General features: G+C 40.3%; 1 protein-coding gene across 4 annotated transcripts in view; it reads right to left on the minus strand.

The window, feature by feature from the left end:
- LOC308412361 (A-type potassium channel modulatory protein DPP6-like) overlaps positions 1-21,495 on the minus strand; it is a 102,283-nt gene that overhangs the window by 14,134 nt on the left and 66,654 nt on the right. For all 4 annotated transcript variants that reach the window (XM_080906654.1, XM_080906652.1, XM_080906655.1 and 1 more), the window contains 6 exons: positions 17,422-17,520; positions 8,081-8,175; positions 7,897-7,971; positions 7,768-7,820; positions 7,070-7,151; positions 2,295-2,415 (listed from right to left, as the gene is read on the minus strand). In XM_080906654.1, coding sequence (XP_080762780.1) covers positions 2,295-2,415; positions 7,070-7,151; positions 7,768-7,820; positions 7,897-7,971; positions 8,081-8,175; positions 17,422-17,520 — 525 coding nt within the window. The remainder of the gene's footprint in view (positions 1-2,294; positions 2,416-7,069; positions 7,152-7,767; positions 7,821-7,896; positions 7,972-8,080; positions 8,176-17,421; positions 17,521-21,495) is intronic.

Below are 21,495 nucleotides of genomic sequence, written 5' to 3' on the forward strand. Positions count from 1 at the left end.
CCCCAAAAACAAGTGAATAATAAACTTGCCTTCACCGGCTGGATAGAAACACAACTGGAAGTAAATGCACATGTTGTTATTATGACTTCAACGTGATAACACTGGAGGTGGAAGTATTTATGGCTTATTTCTACTGTATCCAACAGTCCAAAAAACAACTAAAGAAGATTTAAGAGGAAATCTAGATGCTACAATTCAGTTCACTTCAATTTTATTTATACAGCACCAAATCACAACAACAGTTGCTTCAATGTGCTTTATATTGTAAAGTAAAGACCCTGCAATAATACAAAGAAATGGAGGAAACACCGACAATCATACGATTGACTTGAGCAAGTACTTTGGTGACAGTGGTGACAGAAAAACTCCCAACAGGAAGAAAGTACTAGTAGTACTACTGTACTACTAGTACAGTAGTAGACATGCATACCCTACAGTAGTACAGTAGGGTGAAGACTATTAACATGACAATCTTTAAAGCAAAAATGAACATGTTTAAAGGCTGTTAAATGGTCTCTATAGCTACTTGAATTAAGTACATCCATACTACCTCTATGGGAAATATGAGGGTAAGTAGCAGCTAGATGCTGCTAATCAAATGAAATTGATTAAATGATCAGCAGCAACTCTCAACACAATGCCACAATCTTCCCAGCAGTGGAATTTTCAGCAAATTCACCCCAAAGTCACGCTATACCAAGCTCAGAGAAACTGCAAAAAACCAAGAGCTAAATCTCAGATTCTAAGGGCCTCAGCTAGCATGTTAAAAGTTAAAGTTTCTGACAGTACAAATAGATAAAGATCGAATGGTTATCTTCGGAAAGGTCAAAGCCTCTTCTCTTTAAAAAGAACATGGCAGACCAGCTTAGGTTTGCAAAAGTGCATCTGAGCAAAACCCCCAGATTTCTGGAACAATGTCCTTTTGACAGATGAGACCAAAGTGCAGATGTCTGGCCATAATGCACAGCACCGTGTACTGCAAAAACCAAACACAGCATATCAGCACAAACACCTCATACTAACTGTCAATTGCAGCCACAGGGCATCTTGCAGTCACTGAGTTGACCACAAGCCTCTCTGTATAGCAAAATGTTGTCAAATCTGAAGATATCTGTCCAACAGCTGAAGCTTGGCCAGAATTTGGTCATGCAACACAACAAGCACGAGCAGTAAATCTGCAACAAAAGGGCTGATTAAGAAAAAAAACCCAAGGTGCTGCAATGGCCGAATCAAAGTCGAGACCTCAGCCTGATTGAAATGCTGTGGCAGGGCTGTAAGAGAGCTGTGCATAAACTAATACCAGCAAACCTCAGCGAACTGAAACAACCTAATATTGCACAACATTGCAAGAAAATGATAAATTTACAGAAACATATTGGGGCTAAAGCTCTTTCTTCAAGCTATTGAATCATGGGCTGTGCTTACGTGTCAAGACAATTTTACAGAGGGTGATTAATTTTCTTAAACACGTGTAATATTACATGTTTGGCCACTGTGAGTGACAGCTAGGTGGTATTTTGTTCTGTTCACCATTCGGCTCTTTTCAGACACAGAGCCGGATGATTTTTCTAGTAAGTAGGTTTTGTTTTAGGCTTATTTGCTAGCGGGTGACCACATTTTATGTCTCTAATGGACCTTGCTGAACAAGCTAACTGGGCAACACTTGCATTAGTTAAAACTGTCCTTATGCTACCCTATCAACAGAATATGTCCATGTCTGATTTTTAAAAATCCAAATCGCACTGAAGACAGAATTTCTCAGACATTTTAAAAATAATCCAGAAATCAGGGGACGGCATTACAGTGACTATGTCCATCTTTTCTATTCAGTCTATGCTCTTGGCGCAACAAATCCTCAATGTGAGAAAGAGAAAAAGCTGGACAGACCTCTACAGATTCCTCACCTAAACCCCATGCAACAACACTGGGCTGTTAAAATCAATTCAAATGCAGTCAACATCACAGTCCAACCTCACTAAAGCCCCTGTGGCTCACTGGGACAAAATCCCCATACCCAGCATCTGAAATGTTGTAGAAAACCTTCCTGAAAAGCAGAGACTTTATAATAACACATTAGCTGGCCTGGTTTCGAAATGAGATGTGCACTGAGCCCTTGCAATTCATTCTCAGAATCCATAATTGAGTTCAACTTCAACCACTCGTTAAAGATGAAAGAAATCCGTCTTTGATCTGAACTCTGAAGAAAATTCCAGCATTTGCAACATAAAGGACTCAATATTATTTCAAGCGTTGTTGTATTTTGGTACGACCTTTTTTTTTTTAAGTCATCTTACCCTCATACAGCCAGTCAGTGAGGCCATTGAAGACAACTCCTTCTTTGCCAGTGGACACCAGGCGGATCGCTCGACTCTCTACAGTCGTTCTGTAGTAGATGTTGTTTTCAAATATGAAGACCTGGACAAAAAAAGGTGAAAGAGTAGCCATCATCATTAATATTTCTTGTACTTTTGCATTAAAAAAATGAAATCTTTAAGCCAAAAATGTAAGAGGTTTTTTTTTTTGTAATAACAACACAACATTATCTTAATCCAAGCTGATACACTCTCAGTCAACACCTGCTTAATGCACGAGTGTTAAAAGAAATCTCCCTCATTATAGTTCACACTGGGTTCCTCTTCAGCCCAGCATGAAACCATTTCTGTTGCTAATCAAGGCGCTGGAATCGGCTTCGGCCCTGCAGGCACACATACATTGCTAAAAACATATGTAGATGCCAGCTGATGACCCCCCCGCCTCCCGCCTTGCTCATTGAGAACTCCGCGCTGTCTGCAGGGGGCGGCCGGGATTGAGCTAAATTGCTGGTTATACTGCTGACTTAAGCCTCTGGCACCCACAGAGGCATCACCTGAAGGAATTTAGACGCATCGCTGTCAGATGAGCGTGGGACACTTAAAAACCTCTGTCTATAAACTGTGATTTCACCGCTTCAACAGGTGCCAGTATGAAGCAGATGAACGCAAGACTGTCTGATGTCTATAGTTCAGGTCGTGATGGTGTGACTAGCCTGTCAGCTGTACCCTCTTCAGTGAAATTTAAGCCTCACATCACTCATAAGATGGAGGAAAACAGAAAGACAGAAGTCCTTTTAGCTCTGATCTTTGGATGCTATTGAGCAAATCAAAGTTTTATATTGTGGGATTAACATCTGAGGAAAACAGATCAATGCAGGGCAGTGTAAAAAGGAGGGAAGCTGGCAGTTGGCGAGTGTTACAAAGCAGCCGTGGGACAGGATTCAAAGAGTTACATAAAATAAAATAAAAAACCCTCAGCCAACCAAATGATTAAAAGACATGCATTAAATTTCAGGGTTGAGATTTACTTTCAGAACAAAACTGATACAGTCATAAATAATACTGAATGGACTCTCAGAGCTACAATTGTAGGGCATCCATATCTGGACTCACACTCACTTGCTTGGTGATTTTTAATGTTCAAGGGAATTAGATGAGAGAAAAGAGTGAAAGTGCAAAAAGCCAAAAGATAGCCATTTCAAAAGGGCAGAGATGAAAGCAGCAACATCAAAGCTACCTGAGCAGGGCGAGCAGCATGGTTGCTCATTTGTGTTGTTGCAGTTGCATGCTGGGATGTGTGCTGGTGAGCGAGAAGTTGCGAGACGTCTAATTTTGTCAAATAAAACTTCCACTGGTCATTTTCCCTTAAATCCATCGTCTTATTTGTGTCAATACAATCTCTTTTCCCGCTCTATGTGTGTGTATGAGTGTGTGTGTGTGTGTGCGCGCATTGACCCAGCCTCACTGATTGCACCGTCATGGTGGAGTAATTGCTTGTGGTTTAATGAGGGGAACGTCACAGGATTCATCTCCTGGCTCCTCTCACTGTACATCTGATGCTCGGCTGCACGCAGGCACAGGCACAAACACACACGGCACATTTTTCTGTGCTGATGAAACACTTGATGATAAATTGCTCCACTTCTGATAAACTTAATGGGAAATCATTATATTCACAAACTGTTATGGGAAAAAAAAAGAAAACACATCTCCGGGTCACAGAGAGACAAAAGACGAGAGCTCATCTCATTTTTTTTTCCTTTCCTGCACAACCTTGGTAGTTCATTAAATCAAACGCAGAGCTACAGTAACAGCTATGCGAGAGGAACAATCAGATACATTATTACCATATGCAAATTCACCTGCTTTCTTCCCTCGGCAAAAGGCAAACTCTCATCACACACTTGAAATGTTAATATTTTCTCACAGCCATGTATCTGTAATTTAAGCAAATGATACGATAAGAGCAATTACAGCACAAAGGAAAAGCTTTGAAGTAAAAGCCGATGAAACGTGGGGCCGTAACTCGTTTAAGGAACACAATCTAAACAGAAAAATAATTTAAAGTCAACAAGGGAAAAATGGAGTAAGTGAGAGAATGAAACAAAACACCATCAGGTGCTGGATCGATGAAACTTTTAAGCTCAGTAAAAGACGGGCTAGCATTTTTCATACAACAAAACCAAGATTGTGTCAACACAATCTAAATATACAGTTTTGTATAACATAAAAAGGCTAAATGAAGAGCTGTGAGAGCACAGAGCTGTTTAAGAAGTCTCTCAAACAAGTGTTGACAAAACAACATGTCGCCCAGCGCAGCACTGTTGCTTGCTAACTTGTTTTTAATAGTTTTTAAACAATAGAAAAGCTCAGTAAGGAATAAGCCATAATGAGCTTCAGCTAAGCAGGTAAATTGCACGACAGATTCAGCGACGTTCCACGTTTTTCTTTCAGGATATATAATGACAATAGGCAGTTGCAGGTAAGCATAATCATTACCAAGAATAAAAAGATACACAAGTTAATGAGGAAACTGTGCCACTAACGATCGAGAACCAGGTTTTTTTTTAGTGTTTTGTGATCCTTTATAAACTTTATAAAGTCGCTTACTGCTGCCATTCCTGGATGGCAGATCACTAAGAATCTACTAGGATCCTTGAAACATGATAACCAACAGTCATCAACCATAAAGAAACTGGATAACCATGCCCCCCTCAGTGATGGCTTTCTGAAAAAAGACAAACTCCAAGTGATGAGTGCAGCTGTGTCACAGAAAATTGCGCATGTCAAGTGCATTATTCCTGCAGTGCTTCAAGTCACTGGAGAAAAATGATGCACAAAAGTATGGATTCTATTTTTGGAGACTCTACATGTTGTAAACAAGTCTATATGACAGTGTGTTCAGTGCATTTTGTATGGTCACGAGATCAAATCAAATATATTTACATACATACATACACATATAGATATATATGTAAAATCCTTTTGGGGAATTAGAGGACTGTAAATGTACATTATATTGCCAAAAGTATTCACTCACCCGTTGAAATCTTTGAAACCAGATGTTCCAAACACTTCCACTTCAAATGGATGGAATGAATTTGAACTGTTGCTTGTAGACTGCTTCTACAAGCATTTATAAAGCTATGGAGCTCGGTGAGTCCCAGTGACAAGAACTCTTAATGCTTCAGTATACCAAGACATTTTGGACAATTGTATGCTCCCAGTTTTGTGGGAACAGTTTGGGGATGGCCCCTTCCTGTTCCAACATGGCTGCACACCAGTGTACAATGCAAGGTCATTAAAGACATGGATGTAGAAGAACTTGACTGGCCTGCACAGAGTCCTGACCTCAACCTGACAGAACATCTTTGAGATGAATTAGAGCAGAAACTGCAAGTCAGGCCTTCTTTTCCAACATCAGCGTCTTACCTCATTGCTGTGTTTCTGGAAGAATGGTCAAAAATTCCCATAAACACCTCTAAACCTTGTGGAAAGCTTTCCCAGAAGCGGTGAAGCCGTTATAGCTGCAAAGGGTGGACCGACATCATATTAAACCCTATGGATTAAGAATGAGACGACACTCAAGTTCATGTGAGCGTGCAGCTAGACTTTTGGCAGTATGGTGTATGTTAGATATGGTTTCCTAAAATAGCTGATTTTCCATAAAAAATTATAGAACAGCTAAACAAATCTCTTGCTTCTAAGATCTGAGTCACAGCTCAGAGTTTTCATTATAAAAAAAGTTACAGATTGACCAACAGTATTTGACCTCTACTGAAGTCCATTAAAAACAGACAACTATTTTAATATTTGAGTGTTTCATTGAAAAAATAGTTTTAGTGATTCACAATAGCTGGAACTAATCCAGATACCTTTTTTTTTCTCAGTAGAGCTCATTTTAAATCCCTTTGTGTATGGAGAGACACATCTTTTAACTATGCTGAATCCAAGGACTTCTGTTTGAACATCATCATGGAACTATTTCTGTACTCTTCATGTTTTAAAAGGTAAAAGCAGCAAAACATGTTTTTCTTTTGTAAAAAAAAAAAAAAAGGAAAAAAGAAAAAAGCAATTTTCTGTCAGTAAACTGAATGGAAATTCCAAATAGTGAGACTAAATTGAAGATTAAGAATTTGTTTCCATAATCATACAGACTGTCTCCAAGCAACGGGATCCTTGTACATGAGCTGCCCCCAAACGTGGCTGACATCACAGACCAACACGTGTGGAAACACGTGCCTGCTGACCTTTGTGACGACACTGGTGCAATGCAACCCTTTGCTCATTGCCGTAACCTTGAGGCTTATCTCCAGTCCTACACCCTCAAACATTTGAAGATGTGTCAGAAAGCCAACATATCCTCACCATGCTGTGGTCTAAAATGAAAACAGGCACATGCACACACATCATTGCTGTGTGTCTACTGCTCCTCTCCCAGCAACCTCATACTGCCCAAGCCAAGGGTTGTGCCACCAAGATGCCATCTGCCACTGTGTCTCTCACCGGCTCGCGAGCTGTCACAAAGCAAAGATCTTCTTGGCTGACATTGATGGAGGTCAAAGCAAAGGACGTTCACCTAAGAGATCTAAATGTGGTCATTACAGAGTGCATAAACCTTATTACCACAAGGTTTGGCTGTGCCACTGTGACAAGCCACTGCTGTGCCTCCTCTGTGAGGGCAGACTGATACTGACAGATCTCTACCTGCGAGCTAGAACTCAGGGAGTGTAATCCCAAGGGTACAGGCTTCTTACCAGCTGCTGGCCTTGGGGCCCCCATCCGGCAAACTGCAGGAAAGCTTCATGCACCTCAGGGGGATTTAAAGGCCACGTTTCCCTGTGAAGACAACACATCATGAGAACATACTTGCTGGTTTGTATACTGCATGCACATCACACGTGTTATATGCCAATATAACACGTCTTTGTCTGAATTTCTACGAACATTATTGCTAAGGATTGTCTTATTGCATTGGAGTCACACTGGGTTAAATATGTACACTTGGGTTTTAAGGGGTATTTATTATTTTCTTCTTTTTTTTGGGTTGTATGGAAGCCCCAAACGCAATTTCATTGTTCTTGACAATGACAATAAATAAATAAATACTAAATAAATACTAAATAAATATAAATGCACAGTCAGACAAAGAAGTCGTGTGCTTTTCAGCCTTGTTCCCTCACTGTAGGTTTCATCAATCAACCATGTCCTTTTTTTAGCACAAGCTGACTTTGCTTGGCTCGCTACAAATACAGAACAGTAGGGAACTAAGCAGACATAGATGGATGAAAGGCTAAAAAACAGGCCAAAAAGCTTCGCCCCAAACTAAAGTGAATTAAAAAGCATTCCCATAAGATTCTAGAGTACGCAGGTAAATGGCGCTGATGTCAGTGCCAGGCTACATATGGTCAGAGTAAAGACTTGTCGAGGAAGAGGACAGAAAGTTTGTACTTACTGTGTCACGAGACTGTAAATGATGTACTTCGCCTCATAGGAGTGTTGGTATTTCTGTGGAAGAAAACAAAGTTGCGGTCAGGAAAGGACAAAGTCTGAGAAAACAAAATATTTCAGCTAGATTTCTCACCGGTTTTACTTCAAAGGCAAACAGCACATGTTGCATGTCTGGAGACACTTGGTACTTGGCAGCTCTGGATCTATCCTGGATGGGATACAGACAAAAATACAGACACACTCACATCAGGAACACACTCAGTACAGCAGCAGCAGCAGATAGTAAAAGTTACTGTTCTTGGAGAAAATGTACTCACAAACAGCTGGTTTGGAACGACAACCCTTTGCTCCAAGGTGTCAATGTTAAGCTGGACAACATCCCCTTCCGCTGTACGATACAGCAGCTCATTGTCTTTGAATGAAAAACAAACACCAGAGGGTGAGATGATATTTCATACAGTTCCTGTTCCCAGATACAGACAACGAAAGTGCAACAAGTATGGTTTTCCTGTTGTGTAATAATTACTGCGACAGGTCCCACCACAAGGGCAGTTCTCAGTATATACACTACAGGGGCAAAAGTATAAATCCACACCTTTAATCCAGTGTTAATTTTCCAAAGGGCTAGCCCCCTTGGGAAAAACTGGAAAACTGGGACTGTTGTGGAGGGTCCACGTCATCTCAGTCTTTGTATTCCGGTGTTTTCAGTCCTCTTGCCACAGGTGTATACGATCAAATATCTAGCCATGAAGCCTGCCTTTACAAACATCTGTGAAAGAATGGCTCTTTCTGAATTCAAGTGTCGTACTGTAATAGAAGGGCCACCGTTTGTGAAATTTCTTCCATCCTAGAGACTTCTCAATCAGCTGTAATTGGTATTATTGCAAAGCAGCATTAACATCAGCACAAAAACTGCATGCTGGGAGCTTCATGCCATTGGTTTCCATGGTTAAGCAGCTCCAGTAGGTGTAATATTTAGGTAGCCTGGTAGTACATGACTACCTGTAGACAGAAGTTGTCAACACAATAACAGTTTAAATAAAAGCATGGGTTTAGTATGACTACTAATTAGAAATAATGTAGTAATGACCACCTACACCACTCCACTTTAGTATCCAGTTTAACCTACAATTTGCCAAATGTTTTAAAATTTTTCTTGGATGATTTTTTGAGCACTTTGGGAACATAGAGGTGAAGCACAAAGACTGAAACTCAACATCATTACTGTTTAAGTTGATATGACAACATTACTCATCATTTATTTATGCATCCAACAGTTACAGAGCAATATAAATAACTTGGGGTTCATGGGAATATCTCTTTTTAGCCATCAAAGACTCAACCAAGTTCACCAGCTAGTTGCTTGTATAAATTATGGTTCCGGGCAGGTTATGTACAGCTAAGTGTTTTTAATGAAGCCAGTTGTAATTTAAAGCAGCAGTAAGCTGCCAAACAGGCCTTTCATCTGTTTTATATGAAAACTACAAGGTTTATCTTATGATCTAATAGTAATGAATTACGTATCTCCCGCTGGTCAGTGTTAGAAAGGCTCTGAGTATTCAATGTGCCAGCGACCTTAGCTTAGCACTGAGATTCATGTCTTCTTTCCTCTAAAGGGAAGTGTCTGCTGTACTAACTGTATTTTCTTCATCAGCCTGAATATTACAATTCACAGACTTGCATATCAATATCCTAAAGCTGATAATATCTGATTATAAAGATATAATAATAATAAAAAAATTGTTACAATGAAAGCGGCTCTGCTCAGGCTGAAACAGGTAAGCAAAATACATTTTGTTACCATCTGTTTGTGTCACTCAAAAGCACTTGTCTCACATCCCATCATTGACAATTTTCAGGAACTACAGATGCATATAAAATGTGTCATTTTCAGCCAAATTTAATTAATTAATTTTATGAGAAACATTTCAGCTGGAAGTCATAAAGTTTGTTTTTACTATGATAAAACCCTGATTTACAAAAACTTAATTTGAAATATTAACGACTAATAAAGGCGCCACTATTTCAGTTATCTGCTACATCAGGCAAAGCCGTCATTGCTTTGTGTACTTCACTCATATGTATGACCTGTGATATGAATTTTAATTAATTGAAAAGTTTTATTTTAAAAGGTTCATGTAAAGTATTTGATTTTATTCATTACTAAAAAAAACAACAACACAAAATTGTCTTTTATCCTGTCTTCCTTCTCTCACCCCAACCGGTCACAGCAGATGGCCCCACCCCTCCCTGAGCCTGCTGGAGGTTTCTTCCTGTTAAAAGGAAGTTTTTCCTTCCCACTGTCGCCAAAGTGCTTGCTCATAGGGGGTCATATGATTGTTGGGTTTTTCTCTGTACGTATTATTGTAGGGTCTGCTTGCAATATAAAGCACCTAGAGGCGACTGTTGTTGCGATTTGGTGCTGTATAAATAAAATTGAATTGAATTGAATAGACTATCTTGCAAAGAAAGACCTCAAAATACAACCTTAGTGCAATAAAAATCAGTTCATCTGTGACTACAGCAACAAAAGTAATTATACAGTTCCAATTAAAGCTAACTGCATGGACATATTTATGGAAGCCTGAGAAAGCCACTGCTTTCTCACGCCACCTGGTAAGGACTCACCTGAACAAAGCAGAGCAAACTAGAGGACTGACCTTAAGCTGAAACATTGCTGTAGCAGTGGTTAGGAGGGACTGTGAAAGGCTTTTCTTTTCAGAGCAGGCCCCTCCATTTTATAAGGACTTAGAGGTCACGATGACCCAGCAGTCTCTAACAAGAGTCTCTCAAAATCTGTGCCTAGGATGCTCTCTCCTATCTAATATTAGAAACTCAGACAGTGATCTTGCCTAAATAACATTTCCACTCCTTCTAGACTAAAGGTGAAGGAGTTCTGTTAGCCTTTTCTGGATGATTGAGTAGATGTGGACAAATTGTAGGAGTGTAGAATGAATGCACCCTGTTGGGAAGTGACCTTCAAACTGTGTTGCAGTGTGTCATATCAACCTTTGTGGACATTTTTGCTCTCCCTTGTTTCTGCTGAGGTATGGGAGGAGCCGGATTGCCAAAAGGATTTGGGCAAAATGCATAATTTTGCAGTTTATGCAAGTTTGCATTGAGACAGGTTTCTGTGACAACAAGACAAGAAGAAGGACGTCGCGTGAAGCTGTCCTCTCGTCAAGAGTGAAGTGTTTTTCATGTTTGTCACACATCATGAAAAAGAAAAGAAAAACATTATTAGTGGCTCTAATGCTGATGACACGGCAAAGACCAGTGACCTGTGTTACCGATCACAAAACACTGATGAAGGAGGTATTTTCAAACATGAAAACATGCTGCCTAACACACACACAAAGTTTTTAAAGAAGACAAGAACTGAAAACACGGGCAGGGATGCTCGCTGAATGAAAACCACTGGAAAATCTTTGGATTATTTTAAAAGTGGAAGGTAGAGCAACAAAACCCCCGCAGCAAAGAACAGATAAAAGAAAAACATCTGCGAGAAAGAGGAGAACATTTCTCCTCAGTCTGGCATCATCTTTGCCCAAGAAGATTGAGTCCATCATCAAATATAAAGACGGGCATGCAAAATATAAAAGGATGGGAGTCTGCTGAGGAGGGATGTACTCATTTTTTGTTGTTGCTGCTGTTGGTTGCGAAAGGGCTCTGTTTAAAGTTGCCTTCACTCTTCTAGGGCTTTCTTGGGTAAAACTGGATTAAATGGATTGAATTTAATGAGGATGGAGTGAGTTTTGTTATATACCGTATGCTCTGTTCTCTGTGTGTATTTCAAAGATACGAGCGCTTCAGACAGACAGTGGGAGCTCTTTGTTTTAGAGATCAATCCGAAGGTCGAATACTTTGCCTTTGAATCGGAGTCTGTGAGAAACTCATAGGTGAGTCCAAAGACTACCGATGCGAGCGGTGATCAAAGAGCAGTGGGGATCAATTACGCACTGCTGTGAATGTAGCCCACAAAATATTGATGAGGACTGCTCAAGTGTGAGCTTGTCCCATCGGGTATCTTATCAGAAGGTCATTAGCGCCAAATGGGGGTTGATTGCATTAATGTAGCTGACAAGATGCAATGTCACATAATTGATTCCTGGAGTTTTGTCAGGTGCCGAGGACGTTTTCATCAGGGCTGTGAGCGAAGGGCACAGAAACACGCAAACTTAACTAATTATATGTTAATAAGCCTGTAATGCAAGTAATCAGTCGAACAATCTGCACAGTGGAACAAAAGGACAGATGTAAGGTCGTTTTGTGCTTGTGCGCTACATGAAAAGTAACAGCTGCATTTAAAAGTACGCATGCGAGTCTTCAGGTGTTTTCATGCAGTGTGTGTCAAGCTAATAACCGCAGTACGACTTTTACGAAGAGGTTGAACGCAGCACTTTCACTTCTCAAAGAAGATCTGAACATTGTTTCCTAATCAAGGCAGCCTTTCTGTATGACTGTAAGAACCATAAAGCAGAACTCAGATTTGCAAAAATTTCAGAAAATATAAATGTTTTATGACTCATCTTCTAGATTTGATTTTATGTCTGACCAAATATGCTTTTTCTCCCCCCTAATCAATCGCCTTCTTCTCATCTCTCGGCAAACAGAAATTTGAAAAAGTAGTGGATACAGAGAGGGGAGCACAAAAACAAACTACAAGCAATTTATTTTTTTTGTTTTAGACTTAGACTGTGTGTTTTTCATTGAGATACTTGATGAGTTAAAAGTTTATTGAAATCTGAATCAGAACTTTATTTTGAAGGTCCCAAACCTCCACCAAGGCAGCGCCTTCTCTGTGCAGTATTTACTTTTATGCGAACAGTATTGCATCAGCATTCATTTTGCTTTATTTACTTTATTCATTTTTACTTTACATAAGTTTGTTGAGCAACAAAAACAAGTGTGACGTAATATGCCGTTATGTAAAGTTATTCATATTTAATGTACACTACAACCATTGTAGCCCCTACAGCAGGAACGTCAAACTAATTTTACATCATCCCACTTTTATTTTAAGTGGGTTGGATCAGTGAGGCTACATGACAAATGTGTAAAATTACAGAAACCATTCTAGCAGTTCATTGCCCAGACTATCCTGTAATTATAAAATATAGTTTTTGTTAATTCACAGAAAAATCTGGGGTGTTTTTTTTGTTTCGTTTTTTAAAAACAGAAATTTCTAAAAGAAAAAAACAGGAACTTTTCTGTCATTTAATTGTGGATCTATCACTTAATTAGTTTGGTTTAATATGAATGGAAAACACTCAACATTTTCCAAATGTCCAGTGGACCAGATTGTAGTGATTGCCAGATTGTTTCTTGCCCCCAGGCCTTATGTTTGACACCCCTGCCCTACCCAAGTATCCACTCAGTGTCATAATGTAGCGCTTTAAATATTTAACACCCTGCTGAATGAAACTGAGAATGAAGTTCAGAGGGAAAAACGATTTGGATGAGCTATTAAAATCAGAGACATTTGTACTGGGTAAGCTAAAGCCAGAAGACAAAAGGGTAGAAAACACTGCTTTAATGTTTAACTTTGTTGTGCTTTTAAAAACTTCTTATACTATTCACTCTGTATGATATGAATCTTAAAAAGAAGTAACTACTGGTAACTTCTGTGGTCTGTGGCAACGCTTGCCATTTCTTTTGCTGTTGTTTACTGGGAGGGCATCATCAGTGCCACACATGCCAGCAGGATCAACAAGACTGGAATCATTATTGCCATCACTGGAGGCACTGAGTCAGTGAGAGACAGGGGGTCACTGAACATGGAAAACCCATCGCACCCACTCCATTGCACACTACAGAGGCAGCAGGGCTGACATGAAGAACACCTCAGGAAAAATCATTCCTCTGTAAAAAAAAAAAAGTACAACAGCTCTCTTTTATTTGTGACAGGTGAACACGCCTGTCAGGACATAAAGACATCTCTGTATCAAACCTTCTTGCTGCTGTTTCTTATATTTATACTGTTCGTGTTATTTATTACAGGAGGCAGAACTGCAGGTGGCACAGTTGAAGGGGGACGAGATTAGAAATGAGTACATCAGAGGGACAACTCAGGTCGTGCAGTTTGGAGACAAAGTTAGAGAAGCAAGGCTGAGATGGTTTGGACATGTGCAGAGGAGGGATGGTGGATATATTAGACACAGTATGATGAATATGGAGCTGCCAGGCAGGAGGAAAAGAGGAAAACCTCAAAGAGTCATGGATGTGGTGAAGGAGGACATGCAGAGGGTTGGTGTGGGTGTGACAGAGGATGGTCGGGATAGAAGAGTGGGAGGCAGAAGATTCTATCTATCTATCTATCTATCTATCTATCTATCTATCTATCTATCTATCTATTAGGGGTGCAACGATATTCGTATCGATATTGAACCGTTCGATACAGTACTTTCGGTTCGGTACGCATATGTATCGAACAATACAACATTTGTAATTTATTTTATCAATTTTCCTTCTGACGATGCTGTCTGTGTTGAGCGCTCAGTGAATCTGTGTTCGACTACTCCGCCTAGGCTGCACTGTCCAGCGCAGATCCACTGAGCGCTCAACACAGACAGCATAGTCAGAAGGAAGAGCGCAGGGCAAGCTAGCGAGACAGAAGTTAAGCTCTCCTTGCAACAGGCAAATTGAACCTCATTCAGGTCTGGCATTTGGAATTATTTTGGTTTTCATGTGACGTATGACCCTGAAGGTAAGCGAGTCATGGACTAAAGTAAAACAGTATGTTGGATGTGCCATGCAATGCTCAATTACATTGGTGTGAACTAGTGTGTTAGCGCAGTTAGCTCGTTAACGTGTTGGCCGTCTAGCCCCATGCACGGGGCGATCGGCGGTAGCTCGTTAACGGAGATTTGCCGTGTTGTGGCGTTAAGGTCATTTCAACGAGATTAACCTGAAAGCACTAGTGGGAACACAACGAATATGACTGCACATTTACGCCGACATCATCCTAGTGCAAAGACAAGTGGAAGCAGACAAAAAAAAGCAAGCATGCTACTAACTTTAGCCGAGTCATTTAGACCGCTGTTAGCACATGATTCTCCTTATGCTGCTGAGAATATAGCCCAGAAGAAGCGGATAGTATAGCTTTTATTTTGGAAAGAGCCATTTCTCTGTAATAAACTCTCTTTTCCAAAGATGAGTGATTCCTCAATCAGATACAGGGCTCGCAATATCGCTAGCCCGACGTCCCGAAGCTAGCGATTTTTTCAGTCGGGCTACCAAAATCTATCTCTTCCCTGCCCGTCGGGCTATTGTAGGAAAAATATATGTCAATGCTTTTGCATTCTTTCAGAAATGTAGCTGGGTAATTATGTCATTGGCATCGGTGAGCCACTGTCAATATGTGACATATTGAAGTCGCGTTTGAATTTGCGCTTGTTTTTTTGCTTTCACTTTGCAATCGTGCGAACTGTGTATAGAGAGCGACAGCACTGATCTGTGAGTGATGATAATTTGTGCACCAATTCCTCTGACATCGTCTTATTAATCGTTAGCTTACTATGCAAACATGACAAGTGAAATCTCCCGCAGCAAGCTTAAACATGTGAGAGGTTGATCGCGCAGAGAATCGCTGAGCTTATGTGAGTCCGTGTGTAAAAGCATTTCAGTTCTGCTGAGCCAAATAAGACAGGTCAGGGTGAAGAAGTGACAGCCAAAGAAAAGCTTACCACAAAACGGAGAAGTTATGACAAATCAGACTATAAGGCAAAAAGAAAGTGCAGCTTTATGGTTTCATGGACAAAAGAATTTCTGTGGCTGCAATATGACGAGCTAAATAACCAGGGCTGCACATAAGTGGTCCGCAGGTGCGCATTCGCTGTCAAAATAAAAAACACGCACAAGGGTTAGGGTTAAATTTAAAAACTGTACTTTTGAGTTAAAATATATATTTATAATTTTAATAAATGACAAATTAAAAATGCATGAACATTTTTTTGTATCGAAAAAATATCGAACCGTGACACCAAAGTATCGAACCGAACCTAACCGTGAATTTTGTGTATCGTTGCACCCCTACTATCTATCTATCTATCTATCTATCTATCTATCTATCTATCATGATGCAATGTTATTATAAAGTTACCATCACAGGAACAAAGTAGTGCTGATTCAAGAACATAAAGCACTTCTCCTGCTGAACACCAGGGGGCACAGACTTAGCTTTTATGAGCTCAGGTAGCAGCTTCCTATTCTCTACCTTATTAAGGCAAAAGAGGACACAGGGACGCTGATTAAGTGTGCATCTTTTCACTTTGACTGGCACACAGCATGCTCAGTTTGTATTGCATGGCTTAAAGGCTGACTCCAAGGATGTAACGTGTGTTTAAGGTGAATAATCAGAGTTATTGTTTGTTGAACTAATTGTAATGTTTATTTGAGGTAGTGTGGAACTCCATTAGCTTTAGAAACAAGCAGGTTTAAAAATATTTCATATTTTATTTGCTCAGTTATATCAGTTTATTTGTGCTGTTGCACCTCACTCAGCAACTTACTCAAAACCGATCCCTCATTTGTATCTTATCCTTATAAGATACAAATGATGTCCTTACAGGACAGTTCAATAAATGCAAAACTTTAGATATAGGAACACTGCACTCGTTAGCATCAGATATTTTGCACCATTTCTTTCTTTTTCCTTCATTTTGCTTTTCTTTGTTCTTTATGAATCATTTCTATGCCTCCCTTTATTGCTAGGTGTCTGGCTTTGGGCTTGCTCTAGCACGTTGGCTGTGTGTGACTTGACTATCTATTTTTCTTTTATGAGAAAATATAATCACTCTATTGTACTATACTGTATGGACAAACCAAGAAAATATGTTACCAATCAAAGTTTTTACAACATCTGAATAAATAGAGTTTTATTTTCTCTCTAGAAATCTTCAAATCCTAAATGAAAACTGTTTTTCTTCTCATCCAGCAGCCAAACTGATTTCATGATTTGAATTCTTTCTGCAATGAATATAAATCAGTGGTTTTGAAAAGGTCAGCACAAAAATGTGGTGTATCATTTGCAGGCTTTTTTTCTTTCACCCCTGCATTAATTTCATCCCAAACCAGCTTGAGCTGGACTTTCCATGTAATGAAGGTGTTTTGCTGCAGGATGAACCCTCGGGCTTCCTGCGTTACTCAGCTTTTCCCCATAATTTCAATGCCAATATAAACTTCTTCCTTCTGCACCACTATAGTCCTAATGATGTATCAGCGGGTTTAGTAACACAGGGTGTTCCAACACCTTTTGTAAGTGAGTGTTTTGTAAGTATTCAACAAAATGTTTGGACACTTTTGCAACAACTTTTCAAGGCTTCCTCTAACTCCAATGCTGCAGGAAATATGTTAGTTATCCAACTTGTTAATCGCTGGAAGAAGGCCGGACTTCTTTTAGAATTTATACGATGATACCCACATTTTTATTTTTTTATTTATTTTTTAAACCTTGAACAGTTTACAGTTATCGAATGCAGTTGAACTGCCTGAACTTGAATAATAGGTGGAAAAACCGGGCTGCTGCATGTACGTGTACGCCTGATTTTGATGCCGATGTTATGTTCTGTGTGACGGCTGTCATAAAGCGTCTGGATATGTTCTGTGTTTTGACACGAGAGACGGATTTTAAACGTCAAACACACGTTCGCTCACTCACCGCTCAGCCATTTAGCGTCCGGGTCATGGATGTGAAGGTCTGCACCAAAAATATCTTCTACGGTTACTTTCTTCTTAAGGGCCAGGCTGTCATCTTCACCTGTCAGAGCATTTCACAAAAGGATAAACATGCATAAATTGAACATGACACACAGAAGCCCACATATTTACGGTCATAAATTATTTTGCGGTATAGCTGTCTTTCAGTCTTGCCAGATTTTTTTTATTTTATTATTTATAGCAAACACTGAAGGAAATATTTTGACTTTTTTATCAACACGTTTGTTTTACTGTACATTCCTCTTCTGTCTCTGGAGGTGATGGAATCCAGCAACTACTCCCCTGCTACAGGAGGGTCAATTTAGCACAAAGAGCAAACATTAAAGAGCCTCTGGTATTGCTCTGTTGGTCTAAGAGCATCAGTTCCCATCTTCCTGCTGAGTTTCTCAGCAGCTGCCTGGCGACTCAAAACCCAAAATGAGATCTGAAGCCGACAGCTGAACTGCAGGTGGAGCAGACAACAGGGGGGCAACAAGCAAGTGAGTCTGGATGTGAGGAAGGAAAAATGGTGAACATTTGAATCCTTTTGGCATCTTATAGAACACCTTTACTTAGAAAAGCACCGTTAAGACAGGAGTTGTCACGACGGCTGACAGCCCGGTCTTACTGTACAAAATGGTAAGTTGACAGATTCTTCGGCACTCTTCGCGTTGTGACTGAGCGGCGAGATGTGCGCGTGTAAATACCACATCGAGTGCTGTCGAGTGTTTACTGACTTGAAACGTCATAGAAACTCTCCTGCCTGGTAAGAATCTGCAGAGTGAGGAGGAGAAAGCTAATTTCCGGCACGAGGCAAACAGTGTTCTGATGCTTTGCCAATCTGACAAATAGCTGGAGTTCTTACAGCATAATGATCTCCATTAAACAGGCCTGAATGGAATTGCGCATTAAAAGGGCCATTAGCTAGTGAGAAGATGACTGGTAGAACTGGTGTAAAATCACAAGCAGAGAAACAATGTCCTCTGTAAAACCGTTCCCTGTGGAAAAAAGATTGTCAAATCAAGACAACTGCGATTTCATGTGAGGCGTCTCTGCAATGGGGAGATTCAGCAAACGCCTCTTTCAGTGCTACGAGTTCATGTAGATTGTTTTGGAGATATTGGCTGTACTAAGTAAAGTAGGCAGCACATGGCTTGTGGTTCACAAACTGCAAAAAGGACTTGATTTTAGTTCTTTCTGCAAAGCTTCTGTTTATAACAGCCATAAAAAATGTTGTGAATCATATGAATGTTTTGATTAAGCCAGAAGATTCAGCTGGACCAGAGGCTTCCCATGTTTCCTGTTTTTTAGTCTTAATGATGCATCAGAGGATCCATCACTTTTGTTCAAAAGGTCATCCACTTGTCAGTAGCTTCATTACAGGTCCACATCCATAAGAAAGTCTGTAGTTGAAAACAAAGAATTACGCTTAACAATCATGAAGATGCGTCCGCACTCTGGACCAATCAGGACACTCAACTCATCTTTTAATTCACCAAAGCAGAAAGCGTTTTAGCCCGAACTGTTTCAGAGAACTGTCCACAGTTCAGGAATACTTATTTACCGTTTGGACTTTTTTGTCTTTCCAGTGTTCAAACATTACAGCCCGGCTAAGACGGACGCCATTAATGCTTACATCCTGTCATGAGCACGAGTCTCTCTTTACGGCCAGATAAATGCTTCCTTCTGCACACTATGTGTGTAGAATTTGTGTGCACTGAAAAACAGCTAGAGTACTTTTCTCTCTCCTCACCTTGATTTCTTGCCAGGAAAATTTAAAAGCTTCACACATTCTAATGGGTTTTGGTGCGACATTACGACACAGCCAACAATGATTAGCTGCTCATGAGAATCCAAGGCTTTTGGAGGTATTTTCAATAACTTCTGCAACTTCTGGCACACTGTATTGCAATTATTTTAGCATTTATTATTTTATAGAATCAGCTGAGGTGACTGTGTAGCTTTGTCAGAGCCTTGCCCTCTCAGAGCTTCGTCTCACTTGTCTAATGCGTTTTGCTATTCAAGTTCAAGTTCAAGGTTCTTTAATCAGTACCCTTAGGTAGATTTATTTTGCAGTGAAAAGAGCTGGCACCCTTCTCAAACACACAGACACTAGACAGTGTTAGTTAGTTATTTAAAAAAAAAGTTCCATAGCTCCATGCTTCACTGAGACCACAGTTTCAATCCCTCCCCCCACCTACAGTATACTAATAGATACATTTGAAAAAGGAAAAAAGAGCTACTGTTATAAATACATAAATAAAAATATAGAAATATAAATTAATTAGTGCTGTCAGCGTTAATCTTGTTAACATGACGTTAATGCACAAATCTCCGTTAGCGAGTTAACGCGGATCGCCCTGTGCATGGGGCTGCACGGCGCTAGCGTGTTAACAAGCTAACCGTGCTAACGCGTTAATGAGCTAACGGCGTTGACGCCGTGCAGCCTCACGTGTTAACTCACTAACGGAGATTTGCCACGTTAATACTGTTATGCCGTTAACGTCATTTTAACGAGATTAACACTGACAGCACTAAAATACATATAAGTAAATAGGTTTAGAAATGGGAATATTGTGTGCACTGGTACCTCAGCCAGAGAGCTCCTGATTTATAGCTCATCTGTCTGAATGCTGAATATCAACATGTCAGAGTAATTCAGAGGTGGCAAAACTACAGATACTTCAAAACTGTGTTCAAAACTACTCCAGTAAGAGTTCTGGGCCCTGTTTCAGGAAGCCGGTTTAGTGGAAAAACTGAGTAAGTATACCCTGAGTTAACGAAAACTCTGGGTTTTCGGTTTCACAAAGCGAGTTCAGCTGAAGCCTGAGTGAGTCACTATGACGACACACGCCGTGAAGCTAACCTGCCCCCTAGCAGGTTTACTACAACTAACCCTGACTGTCTCCGCCCCTTTGTCGGAAACCTGACAGTAGGAAGTGTCAGACATGGCGTGTCCCTTCCTTGAAGAGCCAGTAGATCGTGAAGCCCAAATTCTCCGCAGAGCTCTCCGCCGGGAGAGAGTGATCAGAGCGCGTTTGGACATTTTATCATTTCCTGATGATTGTCTGTGCGAACGTTACCGTTTCTCAGCACAATCTATAATTTATTTGGATAACATCCTCAGGCCATATATTACGCATGTGACACATCGCGGACATGCTCTCAGTTCTGTACATATTATTTGTATTGCACTTCGGTTTTTTGCAAACGGGAGCTTTCTGTATAATATTGGTGACGCTGAGCACGTTTCCAAGGCTACCGTCTGTCGGGCAGTCAGGAATGTTACAGTTGCACTGAAACGTCTCCTGTACTCGTCTGTGGTGTTCCCCGGTCATAGACCCACAAGATTCATCAAAGAGGGATGCCACAAAATTGCAGGTATCAGGATGACCAAAACTTAATTTATGATGTGGTGATACTTGAACTACTACTTAAATTTTACATTTATTTTCAGGGTTCCCAGGCGTGATTGGCTGTATAGATGGCACTCACATTCCAATCATTGCTCCTTCAGTAAATGAAGGAGACTATGTGAACAGGAAGTCTTTCCACAGCATTAATGTACAGGTACATAGTTCCCTGTAGCATTTCAAACTAACAAATTATTTCATCATAGTAATGGATGCTAATTTGTGTTCTCTGCACTGTGAAGATCATATGTGATGCTGCCAACATTATCACAAATGTGGAAGCCAAGTGGCCAGGCTCTGTCCATGACTCACAAATATTCCGTGAATGTACACTGAGCACAAAATTTGGACATGGTGAGTTGAAAATACTTTAAAATATATAAAGACCAATTGCTTCAGGGACATTTGAACTGAAGTGTATCCTTCTGTCTTAGGAGAGTTCACTGGCTACTTGCTTGGTGATAGGGGGTATCCATGTTTACCCTATTTGCTTACCCCTTACTCTGACCCTGAACCGGGCCCACAGCAGCGATATAATCTGGCTAATTGCAGGACAAGAGCCAGAGTTGAAATGACTATCGGAATGCTTAAGGCCCGGTTCCAGTGCCTGCAAAGACTCAGGG

Source organism: Rhamphochromis sp. 'chilingali' (genome assembly GCF_963969265.1).
Source record: "Rhamphochromis sp. 'chilingali' genome assembly, chromosome: 16".
NCBI classification, from domain to species: domain Eukaryota; kingdom Metazoa; phylum Chordata; class Actinopteri; order Cichliformes; family Cichlidae; genus Rhamphochromis; species Rhamphochromis sp. 'chilingali'.